At 38.5% G+C, this 24,831-nt stretch overlaps 1 protein-coding gene across 1 annotated transcript in view; it reads right to left on the bottom strand.

Annotated features, from left to right (window-relative positions):
- Nucleotides 1-24,831, bottom strand: part of LOC150087933 (anoctamin-4-like) — a 452,209-nt gene that overhangs the window by 52,471 nt on the left and 374,907 nt on the right. The window contains exon 18 of the mRNA XM_090369274.1: nt 11,264-11,375. Coding sequence (XP_090225400.1) covers nt 11,264-11,375 — 112 coding nt within the window. The remainder of the gene's footprint in view (nt 1-11,263; nt 11,376-24,831) is intronic.

Genomic DNA, 24,831 nt, shown 5'->3' with positions numbered 1-24,831 from the left:
CAGCGTGAACTGTACTTGTATTTAGCAGGAATCTGTTTTGTGGAGACTGTATTCATTTGCGAAAAGGTGGTGCAATAATATTTGCCAGTATCATTGAGGATACATTATGGGTTCAGAGAAACTGCTAGTTATGGGAAAAGGGTAATATTGACACGCACTTATCTGTGATGATTTGGGTCAAAGTACTCGTTGTGGTTGCACACATCTCAAGAATTCTTGTTGCCACAACAGCCGATGTTGGCAAGATGTTTTGAGGGTGGCAACGTTTCTAATGAGCTAGAAGATAGAGCTAGGGGAACAAGTTTAAATAACTTCAAGGGCTGTGTTAGGGTAGTAAACTATAGAAGAATAATTAGTCTTAACTGTATCTGCAGTAATGTCGGGAGTGTTGCCAATAAAATGGGTTGATTGGAACAGAAATGTGGTGCCTTTTGGGAATTGGGGACGAAGAGTTCCACTACCGTACGTATAATGTACTTATGAAAGATAGGGATGATAAAAGGGAGTGGGATCATGCTCTTATCAAAAGCAGCCTGAGCACGAAAAGAGCTTTTGCTGAATCATAAGTTACGCCCACAAGCATAGAATCTGATCTGTGTGGTAGGAGTTATTTAGAAACAAAGGTATAATGAGAGTGGGAATAATCTACAGACCAGAGGATTGTGAAGATATAATAAATAAATTTTCTGTTTATACTCCGGGACGACCAAATGATCAGAGGAGTTCACAAGATAGACAGAATACAAGAAACAGCACCGTATTCAGTAGTCACGGGCTTGAACCCCGGTCACTCAAGGCACGTGTACTTATGCACCCGCGCGCCTGACCACTAGGCTACGGCGGCATGATGAGAGTCTCTACGTGCAGATGGTCTCTACGTATGAGCAAGCAAGTGTGAATATCTTATTGAGGATGACTCCAGGCTTCTCCTAATTGATTAGAATAAGTGGGAAAGAAACTAACCATGGGGAAAGATTTTTAAATAAACTAGATTATTATTATTATTTGTATCAGCATGTTAGAGAAAATAGTAGGGGTAAGACCTCTTACCCCTACTATTTTCTAGACCTCTCCCACTTATCCAATCAATTAGGAGTAAATTGAAGTCATGGAGGACAAAGTATTTTTCATGATGTGAATACAAAGAAGAAGAAAACGAATCAAATTGAACGCTTGTGTAATGGACATATGAAACTCTTAGATTACCCAGCTGATGTTACTGATGAATTTAATAGTACTTCGCATCGGTCTTTACTGACGAAAGACCCTTCATGCTGAGGAGAAGCTGAGACAAGAAATTAGTGATTTCGAAATTACAGGTGACTCTTTATTACAAATCTTTCGAGCCTAAAGGCAAGTAAGGGTCCTGTATTTGATGGTATATTCCAATGATTTTGAGAGGGAGGTGATAAGAGAGTGTATTGAACTATTGAGGTTAATTACGAGGGCATTAACCTCATTGTACTCGGAAAAGATTCCTTTGGAGTGGAGATGTGCCAACGCTTCGCTAATGCATGAAACTGTTCTAAGAGTGAATTCGATAACTGCAGATCGATTAGTGTGATCAGTGGTAAGAAAAAAATATTGGAGGCAATGATTAAGAGTGCAATCCAGGGACATTTTTAGATCGTTTTAGGTGCAGCAGCTTTGGTCATATTGCTCCGTATATATGTTTGCAAACTTCGTATGTTCTGTGACTGATTTGCGGTTTTCTGGATAAAAACCCCGAGTTTCCGGGGGTAGAAAAATCATGTTACCCTCTCCTGAGACGGACTAACTCAGCCTTTATAAAAAAGGCACAAAAATTCCTCTCGTTATTGACAGGATTCAAACTCAGGTCTTTTCCACTTGGTGTGGGGAGGACATTTAGATAAAAATGGCATTCTAAATGACACACAACATGGCTTAGTTAAGGGAAGATCATGTTTAATTAAACTGGTAAGCTATTTTGACACAGATGCTCATGAGCTGAATGTAGCGAACAATTTCGATATATAGCAGTTTATTTGGATTTTAGCAAGGCATTTAACTCAGTTCCTCCTGAGAGACGTTACTGTGTAAGCTGGAACATGTTGGGATTTTTGGAAAGATTCTAAAATGGAAAGCAGGGCGGCTGCAAGACAGAAAGCAGAGTGTTGTGATTAATAGATATTCTTCAGATTGGCGTAACTTCAGAAATGGAGTCACCCAAGGATCAATTCTTGGACCCCTGTTTCTTCTGATTTTCATGAACAATATCGCGAAGGGATAGAGGGCGTGATGGCAAAATTTACAGAGAATGTAAAGAGTGTGAGAATCATTAATGATCGGTGCCAAGCAAGCACTGAGATGACATGAACAGGCTTCAAGAATGGTCAAAAAAGTGGAAGATTGTTTGAATGCAGCAAAATGCAAAGTCTTACGCTTGAGGTAGGGCACCCTCAAAATAACTTATGTACTTTCTGGGGTTGAATTAAAAACAGGAAGAAAGGATCTGGGAGTAAGGATATGAAGTTGTCTGAGCAGTGTAACTAGGTAGCCAGAAAAGCCCTTTGTGTCCTATCGATAATTTATTGAAAAATATCCTGTAGAGAAAGGGATGCAATGATCCCTCTTTAAGACCACATTTGGAACACTGTGTACAAGTATGGAGATCTCATCTGAAAAAAGACTGAGCTTCTTGAAAGGGTCCAAAGACGGGCAACTCGCATGATGAGATCTTTAAAGGGGCAACCGTGCGAGGAACAACTTCGAATACTGAACTACAGAGCTTGGCAACCAGGCACCTTAGAGGCGATTGACAGAAGTTTTGAGGGAAGTTAGTAAAATGAATGAAGGCAGATTTTCACTGTTATAAAGAACTGAAGAACTAAGGGCCATAAATTCACATTACAGGGAAAAAGTTTTATAGTAGATCGTATGTTTTCTTATATCCAGCAAGTTGTTAATTACTGGAATAAGTTGCCTCCGCAGGTAGTTGAGGCTAGGCAGTTCGAAAAAATTCAGTGGCCAATGAATAATTTTTTTTTGGTCGGTGTAGCTAAAGCCTGTGGCTTCCTTGCACTATATGGCTAATGCTAATATTAAAGTTGCTAAGACATTGCGAATAGCGCCAGCCTTATACGACACTTCTTACGTTGTATCAAATTACCTTTCAACATGAACGACATACATGTGATTCAAGGATAGAGTTCATGGGATACTTGTTTCCTTGGCAACGTGACGCTGTCACCCCTCTCGCTAGTGGACGAACCCACAGCTTGGCAGGTATATAGGTACACTGCATTCACGTAGACCAGTGCTTCTCAAACCTTGGCGCCTCCGTAGCCAGGTGGGAAGGAGCAGCAGTGCGTAGCACATGCTTCTTGATTAGACCGGGGTTCGAGCCCGTCACCACCAAATACGGAGGATGCGGAAAGGTCAGGGAATGACCACCGCATATCCCGGAGCAATATGGCCTTAAGTTGCTAATGCTCCTAAAAACTAAATAACAAACAAACAATCTCAAACCTTTTTGGATCACCGCCCCCCCCTGGTTGGATCACCTCCCCCACTAAAAAAAAGCCCTCGCCAGGGCGTTTTTTTAGCCCGCCAATATAAAGTGAAGCTAAATAACTGAAATTAATATTTGTCTGTTTGCCTCCAAAAACGTAAATGCAGCCCTGCATGTATGTGTGTGAATTATAAAGAAAACTATTTACTGCACTTTATTCCTTCTTCGTAAAAAATTACAACTACATAAATAAAGTCAGTTATAGTCACTTAAATTAAGTCATAAAAATTAAAGTTAATTACATGTCATGATATTAATGGAAATAGTTCATTATATTTTAATATTCAATGCGAAGGATGAGCTTGGTGGAGATTTATTAGCTTATCAATATTAGGTTTAATATCTGTAAGTAGAAGTCGTAAATCGCCACGTTTAACAACATTCAGACAATTTCTTTGTTTTGTCAGCAATTGAGATACAGCACTGAAACCGGTTTCGACTAGATATGATGTTGGAAAGAAATAAGTAATTTTTTTACAATTCCCCACAATGCACAAGGTCAGGGATTTTCTTTTGTAACCAAAATTCCTGATATGAATTTTGAAATTTTGGCTTCAGTTCAACTTCATTTTGTAACTCAATCAATTCTTCTACAAAACGTTTACCATCGTCATTATTTAAAAAAGGATTTATAATCCAATCTGGAATTTTCAAATTAAGGAAATCTTCGAACCTTTCTTGCATATCTCTGTGCAACATTTCTTGATGATTACAAAAAGTTAGTAGAGTTTCATCAGCTATTTTTTTCTTTTTTCTCTATTTCCAACAGATTTGGAAATTGATACAATTCACGTCGTCCTACATTGCGCATAAAAAGCTTTAATTTTGAAATAAATGCTGAAATTTGAGTTTTCGCCTTAATAAGAGTTACATCTTGTCCTTGTAAATGTAAGTTCATTGAGTTGAATCTAGTAAATAAATCTGCAAGATAAGCAATATCTTGCAGATCAAAATCTGTTGAGACAGTTGCCTTTTGACAGCCACTGAACCTCGGAGTGAAGTAGCAATCGTTCAAAATCTTCATTGTTTTGATCACAAAGCTTTCGAAATATACAATCATTCAAAGAATGTGCTTTAATTTTGTTTATATCAGTAATAACAGTTTGTAGAGAATTGTGCAGTTGATCACCAAGTTTTTTCCCAACTAAATGCTGACGGTGAATGACACAATGAACAGTAATAATATTTGGCACAGCATTTTTTAAATAAGCTATAAAACCCTTGTAATAGCAATCATTGATGGTGCTCCATCAGCCCCCTGTCGCCCCCTTTCATTCCTAACGCCCCCATGGATAATTCAAACGCCCCCCAGGGGGAGATATCGCTCACTTTGAGAAGCACTGACGTAGACGATAATTCCATGTCAACACGGATAAGCGTCGTGAGTTAACCGACTTTGAAAGAGGGAAGAAGTGAGTGCCCGACACGTGGGTCACTCTATCGGGTTGTGGTACAGAAAATGCACTAAACCTGGTATCAAGAGTGTATCGGGAATACGCCATTTCCGGAATAACATCTCATCGTGGACAGCGCTGTGGGCGGAGAAAAGTGGTGGATGAACGTTGCCTTCGACGTCTGTCTCGTATTGTTTCAGCCAACGGGAGAGCGACGGTGGTACAAATTATCGCCGACTTCAACGAGGGAAGTGACAGAAACGCCTCCACCAAGACCATTAGGCAATCATTAGTTGCAATAGGTTATGGGAGCCGCCGGCCCACTAGAGTCCCATTGCTAACACCACGACACAGGATTCTAGCCTCAACTGGGCGAAAGAACATCGGCAAAAAATCATCTAAACGACAGAGTCTGCGCGGCTAGCACAGTGGTATCGTCACTGTTTCCCCACATCGGGTGGAAAAGGCCCGGATTCGAATCCCGTCAATGACACGAGGAACTTTTATGGGTATTTTTCACTCAGTGGGCGAGTTCGTCGGTTTCAGGCGTAGACAGCAAGGTTTTTATCTCGGAACCTGGGGTGTTTCATCCAGTAAAGCAGACAAATCAACCAGAGGACACACGCAATTTACAGACACAATACATATGGGTAGATGGAATAACTTTCAGGATGACCCGAATAAATAGTTTTTTAAACCACAATGACTTGCCATCCTGAGTGCTGGAGATGTGGCTGTCCCAATGAGCAAGCCAAAAAACGGGAATAAAGTGATGAGTTCGGAACCAGTGTTTTTATAGGCATGAATAATTTCCATAACGTGCTTCTCTGCAACGTGGTAGATCGATTTAGATTGGTTACTCGGAATTTTTTTCAATGCAGGCTGCCTATTATATCAAATATTCCTTCGGCAACACCGTTCACAATAAAATATTCATGAAAACCATTTTGTTTTGTTAATTTTGTCGAGCTGTGTACTTGTGCATATGTCCGGTCTTCTATTCCGTGCTACAGACATTGTAATCTGGAATTTCATCTCTTTTTTGTCCTTTGGCTTCAAATCTCTCTGTCTCATTCCGTTAAATTTCACTAGTTACCTCTATCGCTTTTCTAACTCGACCAATTCTCAGAGCTGTTTGACTTCCTTTGATACTGCACTTTCTCCTGTTCCTATTGTCAAATTTTAAATAAAATTAAAATTGCTGCGCATTGACTGCTTTCGATTTCGATCATGGAGAGGGACACACCCCTACTTTAATTGTAGGGGTATTTCAAAGCAGTAATCAAATTTATTTCAAATCAAGTTTGAAATAAATTCTTTTGCATTACCTGTTTTCGATTACGATAATGGAGAGACTATCTGCTTACACGGAAGATCAAGCGCCAAGTTATCGACGCTAAGGCTTGGGGGTTCATTCGACTTAGAAAGACCATTATCTACGGTTCTGCTTAAGTTGCCAATATCTTTAAATTTGTAGCATCACTTGAATTGGTGAAACTGGTATACATTTAAAAAGTATAATGGCTTCTAATCAGCTGGCCACTCGCCAGCTGATGAGAAGCCAGTATTCTTCGAAACACCTGTTCTGGCGCTGTCTCAGATTTTTAAATGAACAGATCGGCGAGTGTGGGCGTGTAAGATTCCTGGATAACGCCTGGTATTGTGCTAACAAGGAAGTTCGGAGGAGGAGGTGGAGTTATGGTGTAGGACTGTTTCTCATGGTATTGGACCTTTGATGGTTGTGCAGAGAACCATGAACGCCGACGCCTACAGTAATATCTCCAACAATTTCATGCTCCCTACGACATGGCACTTCTTTGATACAATCTGTGTTAATATCAATCAGGATAATGTTGCCGGTTGCTCTATGCCGGTGTTTCCCAACTTTTGTCTGCGTATCTTATGAAAGTGGTAGCTGCATTTGAAAATAAAACAGTTTTTTTTTTTTTAATTTTTTTTGCGGTAAGAAAAATTCCATTAACAGTGATGGAAGATACAGGTTGTTATTGTTGTTATTTGGTTTTTAGGAGCATTAGCAACTAAGGCCATATTGCTCCGGGGACATGCGGTGGTCATTCCCTGACCTTTCCGCATCCTCCGTATTTGGTGGTCACGGATTCGAACCCTGGTCTAATCAAGAAGCGTGTGCTACGCACTGCTGCTCCTGCCCACCTGGCTACGGAGGCGCCCTGAAGATACAGGTATGCATGTAACAATTCAACATATATTTTTAGCATTAGTAGTGGCATAATGATTCAAGAAAGCAAGCTTACACAGTTCAACAAAACACGCGCACACACACATTCCGTTTCACCTATCCATTCCCTCCAAAAGTTTGTATATTCTTTTTTGAATTTATTTAAGCTATCAATTCCACAACGACAGATGGAAGTTTGTTCCAGCAATCAACCACTCGTTGGCCAAAGGCAAATTTCCGCACATCTGTTACGCAATCGTCTTTTCTCAATTTGAATTTATGTCCCCTCAAGTGCATAATATGAACGAGAGGAAGAATCCCATCAGCATTGAGCTTGCTGAATCCATTCAAAGCCTTAAACATCTCAATCAGATCCCCTCGCAGGTGCCTAGTCTGCAGACGCTGCAATTTGCAGAACTGAAGCTTTTCTTGTTAAGGGCACCACTTTGTTCCCCTCACCATCTTGTTGACCGTCTCTGTACTTGTTCCAGCAGCTCTACGTTCTTCCTTTATGTTTACAGAACTCCATATCTCGTATAATTCCATATCTGCACAATTACCCCTAGGTATTTTTTTCCCCACTATCCTGAGTGTAGTAATACCACACAGTTGCAACGTTACTCTTGGGTTACTGCTACCTATATATGTAATATTTTGCATTTGTCAACGTTTAACTTCAATTGCCACTTCTCAGCCCATCTACCTAAATTTTCTAGATCTTGTTGTGCAGTAGCATATTGTCAATACTGTCATTAAAAACTCTGCCAACCTTTGTATCATCTGCAAACTTAAGCGCCTGACATACCTCCATCAATATTATTGATAAATATAGAAAACAATATAATATTATGTTCAACGACTCCATTTACCAACAGATGCACGGCACAGCCATGGGTTCCCCAGTTAGTTCAGTCTACCGGTCAGCACACACACACACACACACACACACGCAGCCACCTTCTTGGCATTGCGCGGACCTTGTTAACTTGCACCCACTCTAGTTCTACGGATGAGAGGCGCACCGAGATTACTAGGGTCGAGACGGATCTTGCGAGGTGTGACTATCCCACCAGTACCCTAGACAGGTGTGACCTACAGGCACGTGACCACGTAGCGACCAACTGGAACATTCAAGGTAATGCCTCCACTGCGAGCGCCTTTATCCCATACTACCCGAACCTATTAGAGCAGGTTTTTAGGGTCCTGAAATCTCATGGGATAAAGTGCGTACAGCTCCCGGGCAGGAAATTGCGATCCCTCATCTCTAGAGTGAAAACACCGGTTCCCGCATTTCTTGCCGTGACTGCACTGGTTGTTATGTCGGAAAAACTGGTAGACGGCTCGGTAAACGTATCTCAGAATACGAAAGAGTCATCCGCTTAGCGGACATAGAACATTCGGCCATTGCTGAGCACTTCTGGTCAACACGATACGACATTGACCCACGCCGCAATGTCATAGTTGTCGATCGGTCCCGCCATTACCGACAGTGCGCCCGGTAGTCGTTGCACATCATATGCTCTAATATTTCGGTCAACAGAAGCAGTGGATGTCGTGTCCGCCCGTTGCAACCGTTTTTAAGGCTGACAAAGGTTGGCTACGTTGACATATGTCACAACTACACGCTTCAACTTCAAACAGTTAGTTGTTACATCCGCAGTTTACTGTGCATGACTGGCACTACACGCTCTTAAGTTCTACGTTCCTAAACTTTCAGTCAACTGATGAAGGTTACTACTATAATAACCGAAAGATTTTTGTAATGTATGTATTTAGCATATTCTGTTTTACTATTTAACATTAAACTTGTCATTTATTTTATTTTACTTTCCGTTTCGCTCTGTGCTATATAATAGATTATACAGAATGAATCCAGAGCACACATGCTCTTTACCTATATAGCAAACAACAATGGGCCCAACACCGAACTCTGGGGGACTCCACTAATAATATCAGTCTACAAAGAGCAGAGTCCGTTGGTTACCACTTTGTCTTCTCCCACTCAACCGTCCCTTTATTTATAACAGCAACTTGCCCTTAATGTCACATTGCTCTAATTTTCACAGCAGTCTTTTATGTACAACAGTATCGAAAGCTTTCCTGAAATCCAAGTATATGATATCAAAATTATTTTTTGCATCCAGTTCTTTTGTGACAACATTGTGGTATCCAATCAAATTGGTCAGACTAGATTTCCCCTTAAGAAACCCATGCTGTGTCTGAACTATAACTGCAGTCTTGTCTAGATGATCTTGCATTACTTCTTCAGCCGGTGACTCCATAATTTTTCCTGGAACAGAAGTTAAACTAACAGGTATGTAATTACTCGTGTCATCCTTTGATCACCTTTGTGAATTGGGGATATATTTGCACATCTCCAGTCCGTGGGGACCTCCGTGAATCGAAGGATGCTCTCATAATTATAGCTAAGGGTCTACTTACTTTCTTCGCTGTCTCACTTAATGTAATTAGATATATCCCATCCACCCTAGGTGCCTTTCTTATGTTTAGCTTCAATAATTTCTCTTCCAATTTCCTCTCAATTATTACAAAAACATTTAGCTTCCTGTTAGAGTTCAATAAACTTCTGGCCTCGTGTGAATATGCTACATACAGAATGCGAAGTATAAGTATGTATCACTGTATTTAAAAATGATTATGCATAGTTTAATAGGTTTTATGGTCCGTGGCTTCTATCTATTTAACCTTAAATAAAAATGTATCCGTGGTTTCCGCTTGAAATATAAAAAGTGGTCCGTATCAGACTAAAGGTTGGGAAAAACTGTTCTATTTATACAGCCGGTGTTATTCGACAATGGTTTATGGACATGAATGTGCAATTTAAAAAAGGCCCGACTGTCATGTACTATATCGGTAGTTATTGGTCGCTGTACTGCAGGAGGAATGGAGGAGAAAGTAGTAGTAGTAGTAGTGGCATGTGATGCAAGAAAGCAAGTGACAACTTGCTTTCTTGCATCACATGCCACTACTACTACTACTTTTTTTTTTTTTTTTTTTGGCTGAAGCTGCTTATGCAGCATCAGCCAAAAACACCATTCCCTCCAAATGCCTGTCCAGTTCCTTCTTAAATGTATTTAACCTATCAACTTCCACAACGACAGATGGAAGTTTGTTCCAGCAATTAACCACCCGCTGGCTAAAGGCAAATTTCCGCACATCTATTCTACATCTGTCTTTTCTTAATTTGAATTTATGCCCCCATAGGTTCGTAATCTGAACAAGTGGAAGGATCGCATCAGAATTCAGCGTGCTCAACCTATTTCAGGCCTTATACACCTCAATCAGATCACCGCGCAGGTGCCTAGTTTCCAGCCACTGTTTGCAGAACTTAAGCCTCTCTTGGTAAGAATATCCCTTCATTCCCCTCACCAATCTTGTTGCCCTTCTCTGTACACGCTCAAACAAATCTACATCCTTCCTAAAATGAGGCCTCCAGACCTGTACGCAGTACTCAAGGCGTGGCCTGACCATTGCCTTATACAGAAGGACAATCACCTCCTTTTCCCTGCTAGCAAAATTCCTATATATCATTGACAAAACTCCATGACCTGCCCTGGCAGCCTGTCTGCATTGCTCAGAAAACTTCATATCTGACTGCACAATTACTCCCAGGTCTTTTTCGTTTTCTACCACCTTAAGTGTAGTACCACACAGTTGGTACGTTTCTCTGGGGTTACTTCTACCCATATGCAGTCTATTACTTGCAGTCTATCTTTGGTTGGTGGAAAGCCTACCGAGGACGGTGAAGTGTGTCATAGCAGCCAAAGAGGCTATAGAAGTGAGCGGCAGTGACATCGATATAACTTACGTTAGTCAGGATACTTTTTTGGAGGGGAGTATATATCGTTCTGATATACTCCTTAAAAGCGCAAGTGTCTTGGTTTAGCCAAATTGAACAGAAGTCATTTATTTGAAAACATTAAACCAGTTTTTCCTGAAAGTAGTAACAAGTACAGTATTTTAAAATAATGTATTCCTTGAACGCATGATTTAAGTTCAATTTGTTAAATGATCTTTTTATATATACCTATTACAGCTTATTACTAGAATAACAGAATCACACTTTTAACATAGATATATTTACTTACATATTTATAATACCTGAGAAGAGACACCCACCTTCCTTTGAAGAATGCTATGTATATTAAAGAGGAATACATGTTTATAAATTCGAATAAGAACATCTTGAATGTAAAGCTATCCTCGTATTCACGTTGCGTTCTTGGCTGTTCTGAAAATAAAGATATGTTCGGGAAATATCATTTGAGAAATTCAAAAATTGTTCTTTTTTTTAAATTTTTTTTTTTAAATACTGCTGCATTGATGTATCAGAATAATATGAGGAATTTGCTATTTTCATACACACACACTAATCCATAAATTATGGATATTTTCTTTACGTCTTTTTATTAAGATATCTCTTTATCTTTAATAAATTTTAATGTTATTTTCCGATGCATCGTTTTGTTTATTTTAAATTCAGTTTAATTCTGGTAAATAGTTGCACTGTCACCGTTTCTTTGAAAAAGGCCTGACCATTGCCTGACCAGTGGAGTTGCAACTGTTCACAATGTAAACATAGTTGGCTATTTCCTGAGAATTATTTAATCAGAATAAATCTAATTGGGCAATGAATGACTGATTAAAACTTTGTTCATAATAGAACTGAATGCTGAGCAAATATCACTACTTAAAATCTTACTTGCAGGTAGGAGCTCCAGGTACACATTTTATTCTTGTGGTTGCTGTATAAGTACCACACCGGTGTCCAAAAAATTATGTCAGAAACATATTTTTTATTTTTAAATGTAATAACAGAAAAAAAATTAATTTGGACTAAGGAACCTTATATCTACATGGTAAACAAATTTAGGTTATAAAATTTTTTTTTTTTTGGTCAAGTTACAAAACCCTTCTCCCGGTTTACTTAGTTACTAAACAGGTTTAGGCTCGTTTGAAGTCCACTGTAGAAACCAGTCTACAGACCAAAAAGAGGAAATTACATTAAGTATAGTTTAAATGCAGTTAGAATAAATTGACATCTTTGATAAAAGATAAATTGGTTATCAAAAGATAACAATTATCTAAATAGATAAAACTGCTACCTTGAAACTAAAACATAATATCGAATTTAAATCAATTTTATGTTAGTTTAAATATATAAATTCATTCTAACGGTATTTAAATTATATTTAATGGAGTTATATTTAATTTTCTCTTGGGCCCGACTATGGGTTCCATCATCATCATCGTCGTGGAACGTTCCATGAATAAGTTTGCCAGAAATGTTGCATGAATAAGTCTTTTCATGAAATTTTACTTGCTGGTGACTTATTTTTTAATTTTACACTTTTATTTTTACATATAATAAATTCTCTGTGCATATAAAAAACAAATTTATGAGGGTGGTGGGAAAAGTAATGCCTCTTCATAACCTCAGCTCATAACTTCAGGTTTCCGAGAAAGTTCCAAATAAGTTCTACATACGGATAACAGTTTCTAGTTGGTAAGTGCGCAATTCGCAAAATAAAACTTTTTCCCCGTTTCAAACGCGAAAGGATGGACTTTTAAACGTTATTGTGATTGGTAATGAATCCTGGATTCACCACTATGATCCGTAAAACAAGAGACAGCCCAAGAAATTTCGTCACGAAATCTATATCGACGCCCGAAAAGTGACGTTGGCTGTTTTTTTGGGACTTTATGGGTGTTATCCACACTGAAACTTAGGAAAAAGGGCCACAATTAATTCAGTTGGGTACATAGAGACATTGGATGAGCTTAAAATAAAAATGGAAGGAGTAATCACTGCCAATTCAGCAATATTTCTTCAACGTGACAACGTACGGCATTACCGCAGCCGTGCAACATTGAGAGGAATTTCGTTGCCCGGATTTGAAGTTGTTCGGCATATTCCTTTCAGATCCGGCCCCAGAAGACTTTTTTTGTTGTTGTTTTTGTTAAAGCAGCCGTTAAGAGATAGTTACTCCTCTTAGCGTAAAGAAAGCGAAACTGCAATGTATGCATTTAGTTAGGTGATGCGTACTAGAAAAATGATACCGCAGATTAAATACAGCTTCTTTTTTTTTTAATCTATACGTACGTTTTCCTCCTTTTTTGATTTTTCTCTATTCCTTCAAATGTTAGGCAGTAAGAGACATTAATTTTCGGTCTACCCTCGTACGTTACTCCTTCATACTTTTTACTGCTATCATCGAGGAAATTATTAGTTTTTGCATTGAGTGGCCATCATATAAATAAATCTTTATCGTTTATATATGGAGAATATATTTATTTAATTGAATAATTATATAGCTTTAAAAGCTTATAATTCCTTTCTTTTATTTTTATTTATCTTTAATTACTAGATAAACAAAAAATAAATAAATTACTAGATAAACTAGAGTTGCCACCTCAAAATCTCGGATCTCCAGAGATGATCGTTGGGGGGGGGGGATCCAGAGATGATCGTTGGAAGCAATCTTGATTTAATTATTATTATTATTTATTTATTTATCTTTGCCTAAAATATGCATTTTTGGATTACAGTGGAAAAACCGAAATCTGGTAGTTCAGTTTGTACTTGTCCGTATGGTCTTTAAAAGAAAAGTAAATAACCCAGAAGTTTGCATCTAAAAAGTATATACAAATCATTATTTATTGCGGAAAATGTTCAAAGACGCTCGATATTGGAACTTCGGTGAAGCAATTGTGTGATACAAATAATTATTTTCCCCTCAAAAATATATCGTACTGTGTACGGTGTGCAATATTTTGGAAGGTGAAATGATTTTATTTTAGTGTACTACACAACATTTTTCATATATTTATTGTACAGTGCTATGTACAATACGTTTCAGGAAAGAAATGCAGTAATTTCGCAGTTTTTTTATGACTATGATATGGTCACCCGAAAATCGGAAAATTCCAAAATCCGGCAAGGATTAGGTTCTGAAATTTGCCGGATTTGGAAGGTTCAAAAAATAATTTTAAAAAATACTTTGTTAAATGTTATTTATTATGGAAAAGAAATCACAGAATTCTAATTGACAGTTCAGATCCTAATTAACACCATACTTTAAAACAGGGATCTGCAAAGGGATGATCTTAGTGTATAGAAATAAAATTATTTTAGATATGGAAGATTTACTTCTGTGATGTCTTGTAGAACACTTCAGTGTTGATACTCTCCGTAGTTGAATAATTATACAAATAGATTACATGTATTCCACTCCCTCGTAGAGCAGGTCAGGATCCAATGCACCCCGGAATCAGAGACCCGCGGACCCCAAGCCCGACCCCAAAATACATCGAATCACCGCCCCAAATCTTTGAGCTAGAGAATACAAAATGTCCGTATTTTAAAAACAGTTTAAATGATTCGAGACCAAATAAATACATAGTGAATCCATACTTTTAATAATTTAAAAGCTAATATTAAAACATAAAAAAATCCTATAAAACATTAAGAGACTGAAGAATTTTGTACTTCCCTGCGGACGGGGCTTTTCGACAAGGGTCATAATTACAGGAAAGGGAAACCGCGGGTGTTTCGGAGGAATTGTATAGCACGGAGATCAGTTGCGATCCTGGCGCATGCGCGTGAAAGACCATGAATCTGATATGAGGTTGGGGTGATGTACATTGACTGAATTTTGATGTAATTTAATTTCAAGAGTCTCTGAAATTAATAGTTTAGTGTAATCATGTTGGATTACTTATAATGTAGTTATAACTTTATGTTGAATTACCTTATAAGGTAGTTATAACTATATTGTTACTTATAACGTATTGAGCCATTGCTGCTCTGTTAGCTATTAATAGAAATAAAATATATAATTTTCTGAAGAACTGCAATGCCAAAAATATCATTGGCTGATTTTAAGTTGAATTTAAGTGTTTATGTATTTACTTACATAATGTATTTATTATAATGAAAATTATATTTCTAAAACTAGCATATTTTATTTAAAATAAAGCACCTTGAAAAAAATTGATCGGTCGAAATCGTGACCTTTTTCGTGAATTTTTAAAATAGCTAATATAGTGAGAAAGGCTACCTATCACTAGTTAAAACATTGTGAAGCATGATGCAAGTATTAAACATCATATGAAAATGATGTTTAATCTCCATATGATATCTCCCCTAACAGGAAAACATCATGTTGAGATAGCAGTCAGACAACTCTATACAGCTGTCAGCAACTCCATGACATCACTTTCAAGGCAAATTTTGTACACAAGGATTCAGGAAAGGAGAATCTATGAGACGAACTATAGTTTAGGTTCTTACCCTTTTTAAATTGGTGATAAGTGATGATTATCGTAGTCAATATGACTACGGTAATTAATTCTTCTTATCAGTATATAGGATAATCTTTTTTTCACTTTGTGCGCAGCTGAAACCAAAGTATTGAGTTGAGTAGTATCTCTTCAATGTGGTGCCAGAACCAGCATGCCAATGTCATCTTTACAAATGGGTCTGGATTTAGTCTTGATATTGATTCTCGATGTATTGTTATCTGCAGAGAACATGGTATAAATATGCTTCCGTCTTTCTAATGTTACCACGGTAAGGGACCACTGCCCTGTGTGATGGTATTGATGGCCTGGGAAGTCTTCATCAGAAATAGCCATGAATCCTCACATCTTTCAGAGGCGCGTTTTTACGAGATTCTTGAACCCCATGTGTGGGTTTGTCAGAGGTGCTATAGGCTCTGAATTCGTTTTACACAGACGATAATGGTTTTCCGCTTGTAATTACTGGTTTAGCGAAAAAATGACGAGGTTTGACGAATTCTTCGAATAGTGTGGTCAGCTAGATCTCCGGACATAAATCTGACGGAACATATTTTGATGCTTTAGAGAACAAGGTCAGTCACATCGACCCTTTTGATCAAAATTTGATAAAATCTGGAATATCTGCAAAATGTGAGGCTATAGAAAAAAACACGTCTGCAGTATTGAAGAATAGTAAATCGTAGTACTATCTTTAGGCTCATTAAGATAGGTTCATTCGCATTAAACCTTCGGATAAAAAAAAATAGGCGTGAAAAAAAAAAAAACAGGATATTTGTGAAGAGCTTGTTTATTTGCGTCTGAGAAATATGAAGGCGATATTGGACAGTAGCATTTTAGCAATGGGCGAAATCTGAGAAATAAGAGTATTTTGGCTGATGCAGTATTTAGACCTGGCGTAGCCGAATGGTCAGAACAAGAGGGCTGAAGTACACGCCTTTGAGGCGACCGTTGTTACAGCCTATGTGACTGCTAAATACGGGTAGTGATTACATTCTTGTCAAAGTGATTATTTTCAAACCGCTCTGACCTAAGTCTACACCCATTTCCTTTTCATTTTGAGTGATTCAAAATGGAAAGGAAATGGGTGTAGAGAGTTACGAGGAGGCTACCCTATATTGGTCTGGAAGGTTCATCATTATAGATCACAGGATTAAGAAAAGGCTACTGGAGGTGAATAATATCAGCGACAACTCATGTCAATTAAACTGCAAATGAATGACAGCGAAAAATTGAAGATTGTACAATGTTACACACCGCAAACCGGTTGCGAAGAAATGGAGAAGCTGGAGTTTGAGGACAAGCTCGAAGAAAACATCAGAGGTGGAGATATAGTCATCATGGGTGACCTGAATGCAAAAGTCGGAGTGGAGGGACAAGGACTAGAATACTTTGAGTCCGCATGGTTGGGGACCTAGGAATGATGATAGTGACAGGCTGTTGGATTTCTGTTTACGGAACAGCTTTGTCACAGGAAACACCAGGTTCAAGAAGAGAAAGAGTCACAAAGTGTTGGGACGGTCAACAGGAATCCCTCCTTGACTATATACTCGTGGATAAAGAGCGACACAGAAGACTAATGAACGTCAAGGTCATTCCTAGTGTCTCCCTGGGTAGTGATCAGAGATTAGTTGTTGGAGTTTTAAGATTACCTAAATTGAAGAGGATCAAAATAACAAGAGAGAGAGAGAGAGAGAGAGAGAGAGAGAACTACGGGTTTGGAAGTTGAAAGAAGAGAAAAAAGGGCGATGTTCAGAGAAGAGTTCAGGAAAGTTGTACCTAAGACAGTGGTGGGCAGCGTGGAATCAGAATGGAAAGCATTCAAAGACTGTATAGTAGGACTGATAGAGCAGGTTTCTGAAAGGACAAGCAATAGAAGGAGATGGAAAGGAACCCCATGGTGGAATGAGAGGACGAGAGAGGCTATGAAAATCAAGAATAATGCATTCAGGACCTATTTCCAGAACAGAAATGATGAGAATAAAGAGAGATATGAAACCGTTTAGAGAGAGAGGCCAAGAGGATAGTTAATGAGGAGTGTGTGGTTGAAAGAATGGAGTGAAACTGTACGACAAGATATCGACGGTAATAAAAAGACGATGTATAGTATGGTAAGGAACAGCAGAAGAGATGGTGAATAGAGCAAATACTTGATGGATGAGAATGAGAACCTAATAACCAAGGATGAAGAGATGGGATAAACATGAAAGAAGTATTTTGAAAAAATCTGTTGAACGTGCAAGACAGCCAGCAAAATGGACAAAGGCAGGTTAATCATAAAAGAGAAGACACGACACATACTTGACGTGGAATGATGTAGTAAAGGCATGGAAATACATCAAGACAGGTAAGTCTGCTGGTATAGATGAGACAAACGGAGAGATGCTGATGGCCATAGGCGAGGCAGGGATAGCGTGGACATACAGACTGTTCCGCAAGATCTGGGATGAGAGACAGGCGCCGAAGGACTAGAAAGAAGGTTTGATCATCCCATTGTTCAAGAAGGGGAACAGGAAAAAGTGTTCCAATTATAGAGGCATCACATGTGAGTAAGCTAGAGCATGTGTTAGAGCGGAAGATAAGAGGAACATTGAAAAAGGATGGCCGAGGAACATATGGCTTTAGGCCTGGCAGATCGACGGTGGATCTAATTTTTTGCATCAGGCAACTGATGGAAAAGTGTTATGAACAAAATAAAAGAATTATGGATGGCATTTTTGGACATAAAGAAAGCGTTTGATTCCGTGAAGAGAGAGAAAGTGTGGGAGGTTTTGAGAAACTTGGGGATAGAGAAACATCTTATGGAGAGAATTGATAATATGTATACCAATACAGTGAGCAAAGTAAGAACAGTGATGGGATTGACGGAGAGCTTCGAAATAACATCAGGTTTGCGGCAAAGAGGCATCCTGTCACCACTACTGTTCATAGGTGTCATGAATGATGTGCAATATAGAGTGGAGGAACAACTTGTACAAGACCAGATGAAAGTCATTCTCTTCGCAAATGACCTCTGCATATTTGGAGAAATCAGAGAACAAGTGCAACGGCAAGTTGATATATGGGCTAGTATGGCCAATGAATTTGGACTGGTTTTCAGTCAGCAGAAGAGTGAAGTAATAGTTCTAAAGGGGAGTGGCGAGCCTGATGGATACATTATAATGGTAGGGAAAGAGCTAAAAATGGTTAACAACTTCAAGTATCTAGGAAGCACCATTAAAAAGACTGGAGTGATAGACAAAGAAATAAGTAGAAGGATACAAGCGGGTGGGAATTTCTATAGGCAGACAAGAGATCTGATCTGGAACAGGAACATACCACAGAAGTGTAAGAAGTCTAGATATCAGACCTATTACGTACCAATTCTGACGTATGCATCTGAAACCTGGACTATGAGGAAAAAGGATGAAAGCGGAATTCAGGGGGCAAAAATGAGATTTGTGAGGAGCATAGCCGAAAAGACAGATGCGACAAAATCAGGAATGATGTAATTAGGGAGTGAATTCAGGTTGAAAAACTCCAGAATAGGATTGAAAGGTCCCGTTTGAAATGGTGTGGACATGTCAAGAGGATGAACGAGAGGCGTTTGCCAAGAGGAATGTTTGATTTACAATTAAGGGACAAAAGACCAATGGGGAGACCAATTTTTATGAGGTGGCAGGACATGATAAAGACTGATGTCATTAAGAGAGGAAGAAACGAGTGAAATCGACGACGGAGAGAAGTACACGGACAGTGCATGGTGGCGAGGATTCATACGTCGACCCGTGGAATAGCGGAACGATGACAGATGATGATAATGATAATGATGATCTGACTTAAGTGGTCGTGCTGCAGTATAAACAGAACCGAAGCTCGATTGTGTTTTGCATGTGCAGTGTTTGGCCTGATTAATGCTAATCACATTTGCATTTGATACAATTTATGCAGGCTAAAATATGAAATAAAATTTTGTTTATTTTTCTAAACAAGGACTTTGGCGAACTATCGATTTTTATATCTTTGTCACTATTCTAATTATTTTCACTTAAATATATTACTTGTACTAATTCTCTCATTACGGATTTACTAATAAGCATGATTGGCTTAAGGCGTGAGAAAATTTGGAGTTCCAGAAATTATAATAAATGTGGTTTTTCTTGAAAACGTTATACTCGTCGTCTCAGATACTTAATTTTATTTAACATCAAGCAATGTTTAAAAAAGCGAAAACGACGTAAAGGAAATTTAAATTAGTTATGAAGGATACCATTATCAGTTTTGGTAAGTGATGTTATTTATATGCTTGAGATTTCCGTTATAACTGTTATAAGTGGCTGCATCCGGCAGTGTTATTCTCAGCTAATAAACGCCAGAAAAGGTCGAAGTAATACATTTAATGTATTGACGAGGGGAAGAATTGAAAAGCTCGTAGCCTGAGTATGAAAAGGTAATTGTACAGTGTTAAAAAATTTCTGGACTTAATTTCTGTACACTTCAAATAGCAAATCACACGTTTCATGCAGTTTCAATAACATCTTTTTTTATTATTATTATTTATTTTTTTTATTACAGGACCTGAGGTCAACATAGTTGTGTAAATGAGGAAAGATGGAGGATAAAATCACTCGCCATGCAATCATCCAATATTTGGGGAAAAAAGGGACTAACATCAAAGGAAGTGGGGGGAGGGGGGCGGAATTTAATGGGAAGAGCCTGGAAGATTACCCACGTTGTGGAAAACTTGCAATGTCGATTACTTCAGAAGTTGTTGACAGTGTGCATGATCTGGTGATGTGTGATCGACGAGTGACAATTCCGTACATTGCCAGTGTCTTGGGCATCTCATCTGAACGTGTCTTCCACACATAATAACAGAGGTTCTAGCTATGAAAAAGGCGTCAGTACAATGGGCCCCAAAGTTGTTGACAGCAGATCAAAAACGCATATTTGCATCGTTTTCAAGCAGATCCAGCAAATTTCTCTGCGAGGTTTGCAACCATGGATGAGACTGAGGCCCATTACTGTCAACCAGAGACAGAGGAGCAGTCGAAACGGTGGAATCACAACTCTTCTCCACTTCTAAAGAAAACCAAGTTGATTCCTTCTGCTGGCAAGTTGATGGCATCGTTTTTTTGGGATTCTGGTGAATATTGCTATTGGATTAGAAGAATCTTTATTGCAACGCTAAGAATGAAATTTAACATAATAGTAGTTGCAACAGCCCGTCACGGCACAGTGGCCAGGGGTTAACAATGTACTACAAAGACATTATTGCCTCAAAAGCCAAAATACATAAATAAATAATAGAATGATAAATAAGTGAAATAAAGTACAGGAAAATGGAGAAATGACTTGAGTATACTACTTATATAGAACATTAAGTGAGTGTGCAACCATTTGTTTCAAAATGCATACTATAAGGATATGCATTGAAGTGCATAAATATGTACATAGTTGTTTGGGTTAAGAATATATATTGCTCAAGACTCAAATTATAATTGTAGTAGCCTTGGCCACCCCACTGAGTATTCCTTTCCTATATTGTTTCCGACAGAACTTGTTGAAGTCGACATCCTGGACTCGAGATAGCATCTGCTGAGGAAGAAACCTGTCCGACAGATGAAGGCGTATTTTCAGAGGACATAACTGGGGGATTGCTCGTAGACGTGCCGCTGGGATCCTCCATGCACAGTTTTCCTAAAAGGAGGGGGAGGAGATGAGACCCGTCATGAGTTTGACTGTTGTGACGAGCCTCCTTTCATTAATGAGCGACATGAGCCTTGGGATGTTAAGTGCATTGGCCATATCGGTGGTCCGGAGCTGGGAAGGCAGGCTAAGTTTGTGGCACGCCCACTTGAGAAGCCAATACTCGGATGAGAAAACTGGTTTGATGGTAGAAGGAGAGCAGATACTCAAATCTTTGCAGCATAGAGAAGTGGCGGATACACTATTGTTGAAATGTATCTCACCATGGTGGATTTGTCTGTTACATGGTGCAGATGTTGCTTACATATCCGTCTCAGTCTGGCGGCTTTTGTGAGGAGTACTTCTACATGCTGGCCGAAAAGAAGCTTTGATTATCTTCAGAAAGGTTAGACAATCACAGGGGCATGTACGCAGACCTTGTGAGGCGTTTGCGTGAAACCAACAAAGACAAATTCCGCGGAAAACTCAGCAAAGGAGTCTTGTTCCACCAGGACAACGCGCCTGCTCATAAGTCTGTCATATGGCTGCACTGCATGAATGCGGCTTTAATATCTTGGGCCATTCTCCCCCCCCTCCCCCCAATATTCATCAGATCTAGCACAATCGGACTCTCAGCTATTTCCTAATTTGAAAAAATACCTGGCTAATATCCATTTTTCTACCGACAGCGATGCCATTGCTGCAGTGAATGCATTTCTGGAGGCTCAAGAGAACTTTCTTCGCAGCTGGATTCAACTCATTGCAGCATCGGTGACAAAAGCGTATGGACTCCAAAGGGAACTATGTTGAAAAGTAATATGTTATCAGTCCCTCAAATAAACTCTTCATACTCAGGCCACGAACTTTTCAAACACACCTCATAGTTTCTCGTTTACGCTTTGAGATAAATAAGAGTTTGAGGAAACTGTTACAGTAAGGACAAAAACAGTAGGCGGCTCAAGGTCATTCACTAGGTGTTGTTTATAATGACTAACAGGTAGCGTCAGTGGTTAAATTAAATAATAGTTCAGTTAATTTTAAACGAATGACAATAAGCATAATCACAGCAAATGTCATGTACTGTAATATCAATTTTTAGAATGCATGTCTGGTACAGTATGTATCAGGCAAAATAAAGTAGACTTTCAGGATAACGGCACCTTTGGGGATTCAAGGTGCCGTTATTCTGCAAGTTTTTTTTCCCGTTATCTAGAAAGTTTTATTTTTAATATATTTAATGCAGAACTAATGAGGCTAAATAAAAAAAATAGAGATTAAGAATGCAGTTTTATTAACTGCACAAAATCATAAACATGTTGACGACCCAATGTTATATTCTGCCATTAATACACTTCTGCTTACGCCCCGCCCGTTCTATTTTCTTTATTATTTTATCAAGTTTAGTCTGCGCGGTAGCACAGTGGTATCGTTACCGTCCTTCCCACACCGTGTGGAAAAGGCCCGAGTTCGAATCTCGTCGATTATGTGAACTTTTATGGGCTTTTTCACTCCGTGGCTGAGTTAATCGGTCTCAGGGTAGATAGAAAGGTTTGTCCCACCCCCAGAAACTTGGATGTTTTGCCCACCAAGACAGGCAAATCGATAGGCAGTTCCGGGTGACCCTAATGTAGTAGTTTGGATTGTATCAACTTTATCACTAAGCTTTAATGTTGTTCTTCTTTTCTTCTCTGTATGAGGTTTATTAACGTTAGGAGCCATAGTGAGGAGTTTTTAATTTAAAATAAATGTAAAACAGCGGTATAGTCCGTGATGTCAGTACAGAATTCTCTTTCAATATGGCGAACGCAAATAAATACAGTAATCACGTGACTTGCCGCTTTCTTTTTTTTTTTCAGCACTGCAAGACATCTGTCCTGTATGTAAACATCTGATCTCAATGTGCCGTTAGCTCGAATGTTCCGTTATTTCGGGCGCCGTTATTTCGACAATCTACTGTATCAATGAAATATTCGGGAGAGATAGAATCCATCCACATGGAGGATGACAAAAATTAACTGTTCTGCTTAAGGGATAATTATAACGAGTTTTGTGTAATGTTTATCAATTTAGATGACATTTTGATTTTATTAATGTACTGTGGACAAATTTAACTAATTTCTCGCACGCAATAATAAAGATTCCAAGTTTCGTTTTTTCTGCAATTAACTATAAAATAACAGGCGATTCAAGGTCATGATAACCTTGAGTCGCCTGTTATTTTAATCCCTGCGTTAGTAATGTGGCTGTGCTGAATTGAATCTTTTATTTGTGCGCGTCGCTGTTTAAGAAAGAGATTAAACCACAGATTTAATCAAGCATCCATTTTTTCAGCTGTACCCGCATTGGGAATTTTTTTTTTTTTTATCGCTCTTTGTTATTTTAAAGTGACATCAAACTGGCCACCAGCTCACGCAACCGCGGTATGACGATGATATTTGCAATCTTTATGACCAGCCTTCTGTTCATTTTATTATTAAATAAGTGCACATTATTTGTATAAATGAAAAAATTACAAAATAAATAAATGTGTGTTCTTTTTCCCAGTTTGAGTAAAATGCTCATGTGATGGATATTAGTTTTTAAAGCAGCTTATCAAACTTGGAAATGGTAACATATTAGAACATACATCCCATTCTATAAGTTTCAATTTGCAGGCCTTTCTAAATGTAGAGACACTGAAATATTTCCTTTTTAAGAGTTTGTATCGTACAGATTCAGTTATTAATCTGTTCAGCTTTTCCAGTTATTTTCGTAGGCTTGGAACAAGAAGAAAGCTGTTTAGCTAGTTTTGGCACTAAGCTACGTTTTGCAGTCAAGTTATTTCAATCTTTCTGCTATGAAACGCTGACAGATGCCAGACGACGTAGTTAGTTTACCATATGTAGGTAGTTCAATATTTCTGTTTCTTGATGTTTAACCTTCTCCATTCTCATGTTTGAAGTTTAGGATGAAACAGATATTGTACTGGGCGGTCTCTTCAGGTAGGTATATACTGTAGTATACTGGATACTACAGTATATACGTCTTCATTAGAATGAAACGAACAGAGATTGATAATCCATGAAAACGAACGCTAGTGCCAAAGAAAAGGGATCAACTCTGTTACAAAAAAGTAGGTGAGGAAGTTTTTGGAATTGATAAAGTTAGTATACATTATTTCTAACAGCGAGTGTCTTAATCTTTTGAAGCCAACGGCAAGGTACGCTAATTGAGAAGCTTTAGTTGAAAATGGTCTGACTAGCTAAGAGGCCTGCGGTCTTCAACTTATTTATTGAAAATATGTCTTTTCAATATATTTTTGGATCTCATTTTTTATCACTAAAGCTTTGGCATCCTACTCGTGATGAGTATTTTTTTGTATCCCCCAAATGCAAATATCGATTATGTTTATTTGTGCTCTTAATTTTTTTTACGTTTTATCGTGATAATTTTTAAATGATTTTTTTTTTTTTTTTGTGGGAAAGGCTGTTTTGTACTTCTTATTTCATTCATTCACAAACTATAACTATAAGGCCCCGGGTGCCAAGCGAATTGTGATCAGTGATTTTTCTGTGCGATCTTTCATTGAGTGATCTATTTACAGCGACTAGTAGTTCTTTTTGAGTTCCTATCTTCTGCCAAAAAAGTTCTTGTAGAGATCGAAAAAGGGAAAGCATCTTTCTTTACATTTTCTCTTCCTTAAATACTAATCGTTACTAAACTCCGCTTGGTCACACCAGGCA

This window comes from Mastigoproctus giganteus, chromosome 3, assembly GCF_048544385.1.
Source record: "Mastigoproctus giganteus isolate SK-2022 chromosome 3, ASM4854438v1, whole genome shotgun sequence".
Classification (NCBI taxonomy): domain Eukaryota; kingdom Metazoa; phylum Arthropoda; class Arachnida; order Uropygi; family Thelyphonidae; genus Mastigoproctus; species Mastigoproctus giganteus.
Note: the sequence above shows the minus strand (reverse complement) of the source record. Positions and strands in the feature narration are given on the sequence as shown.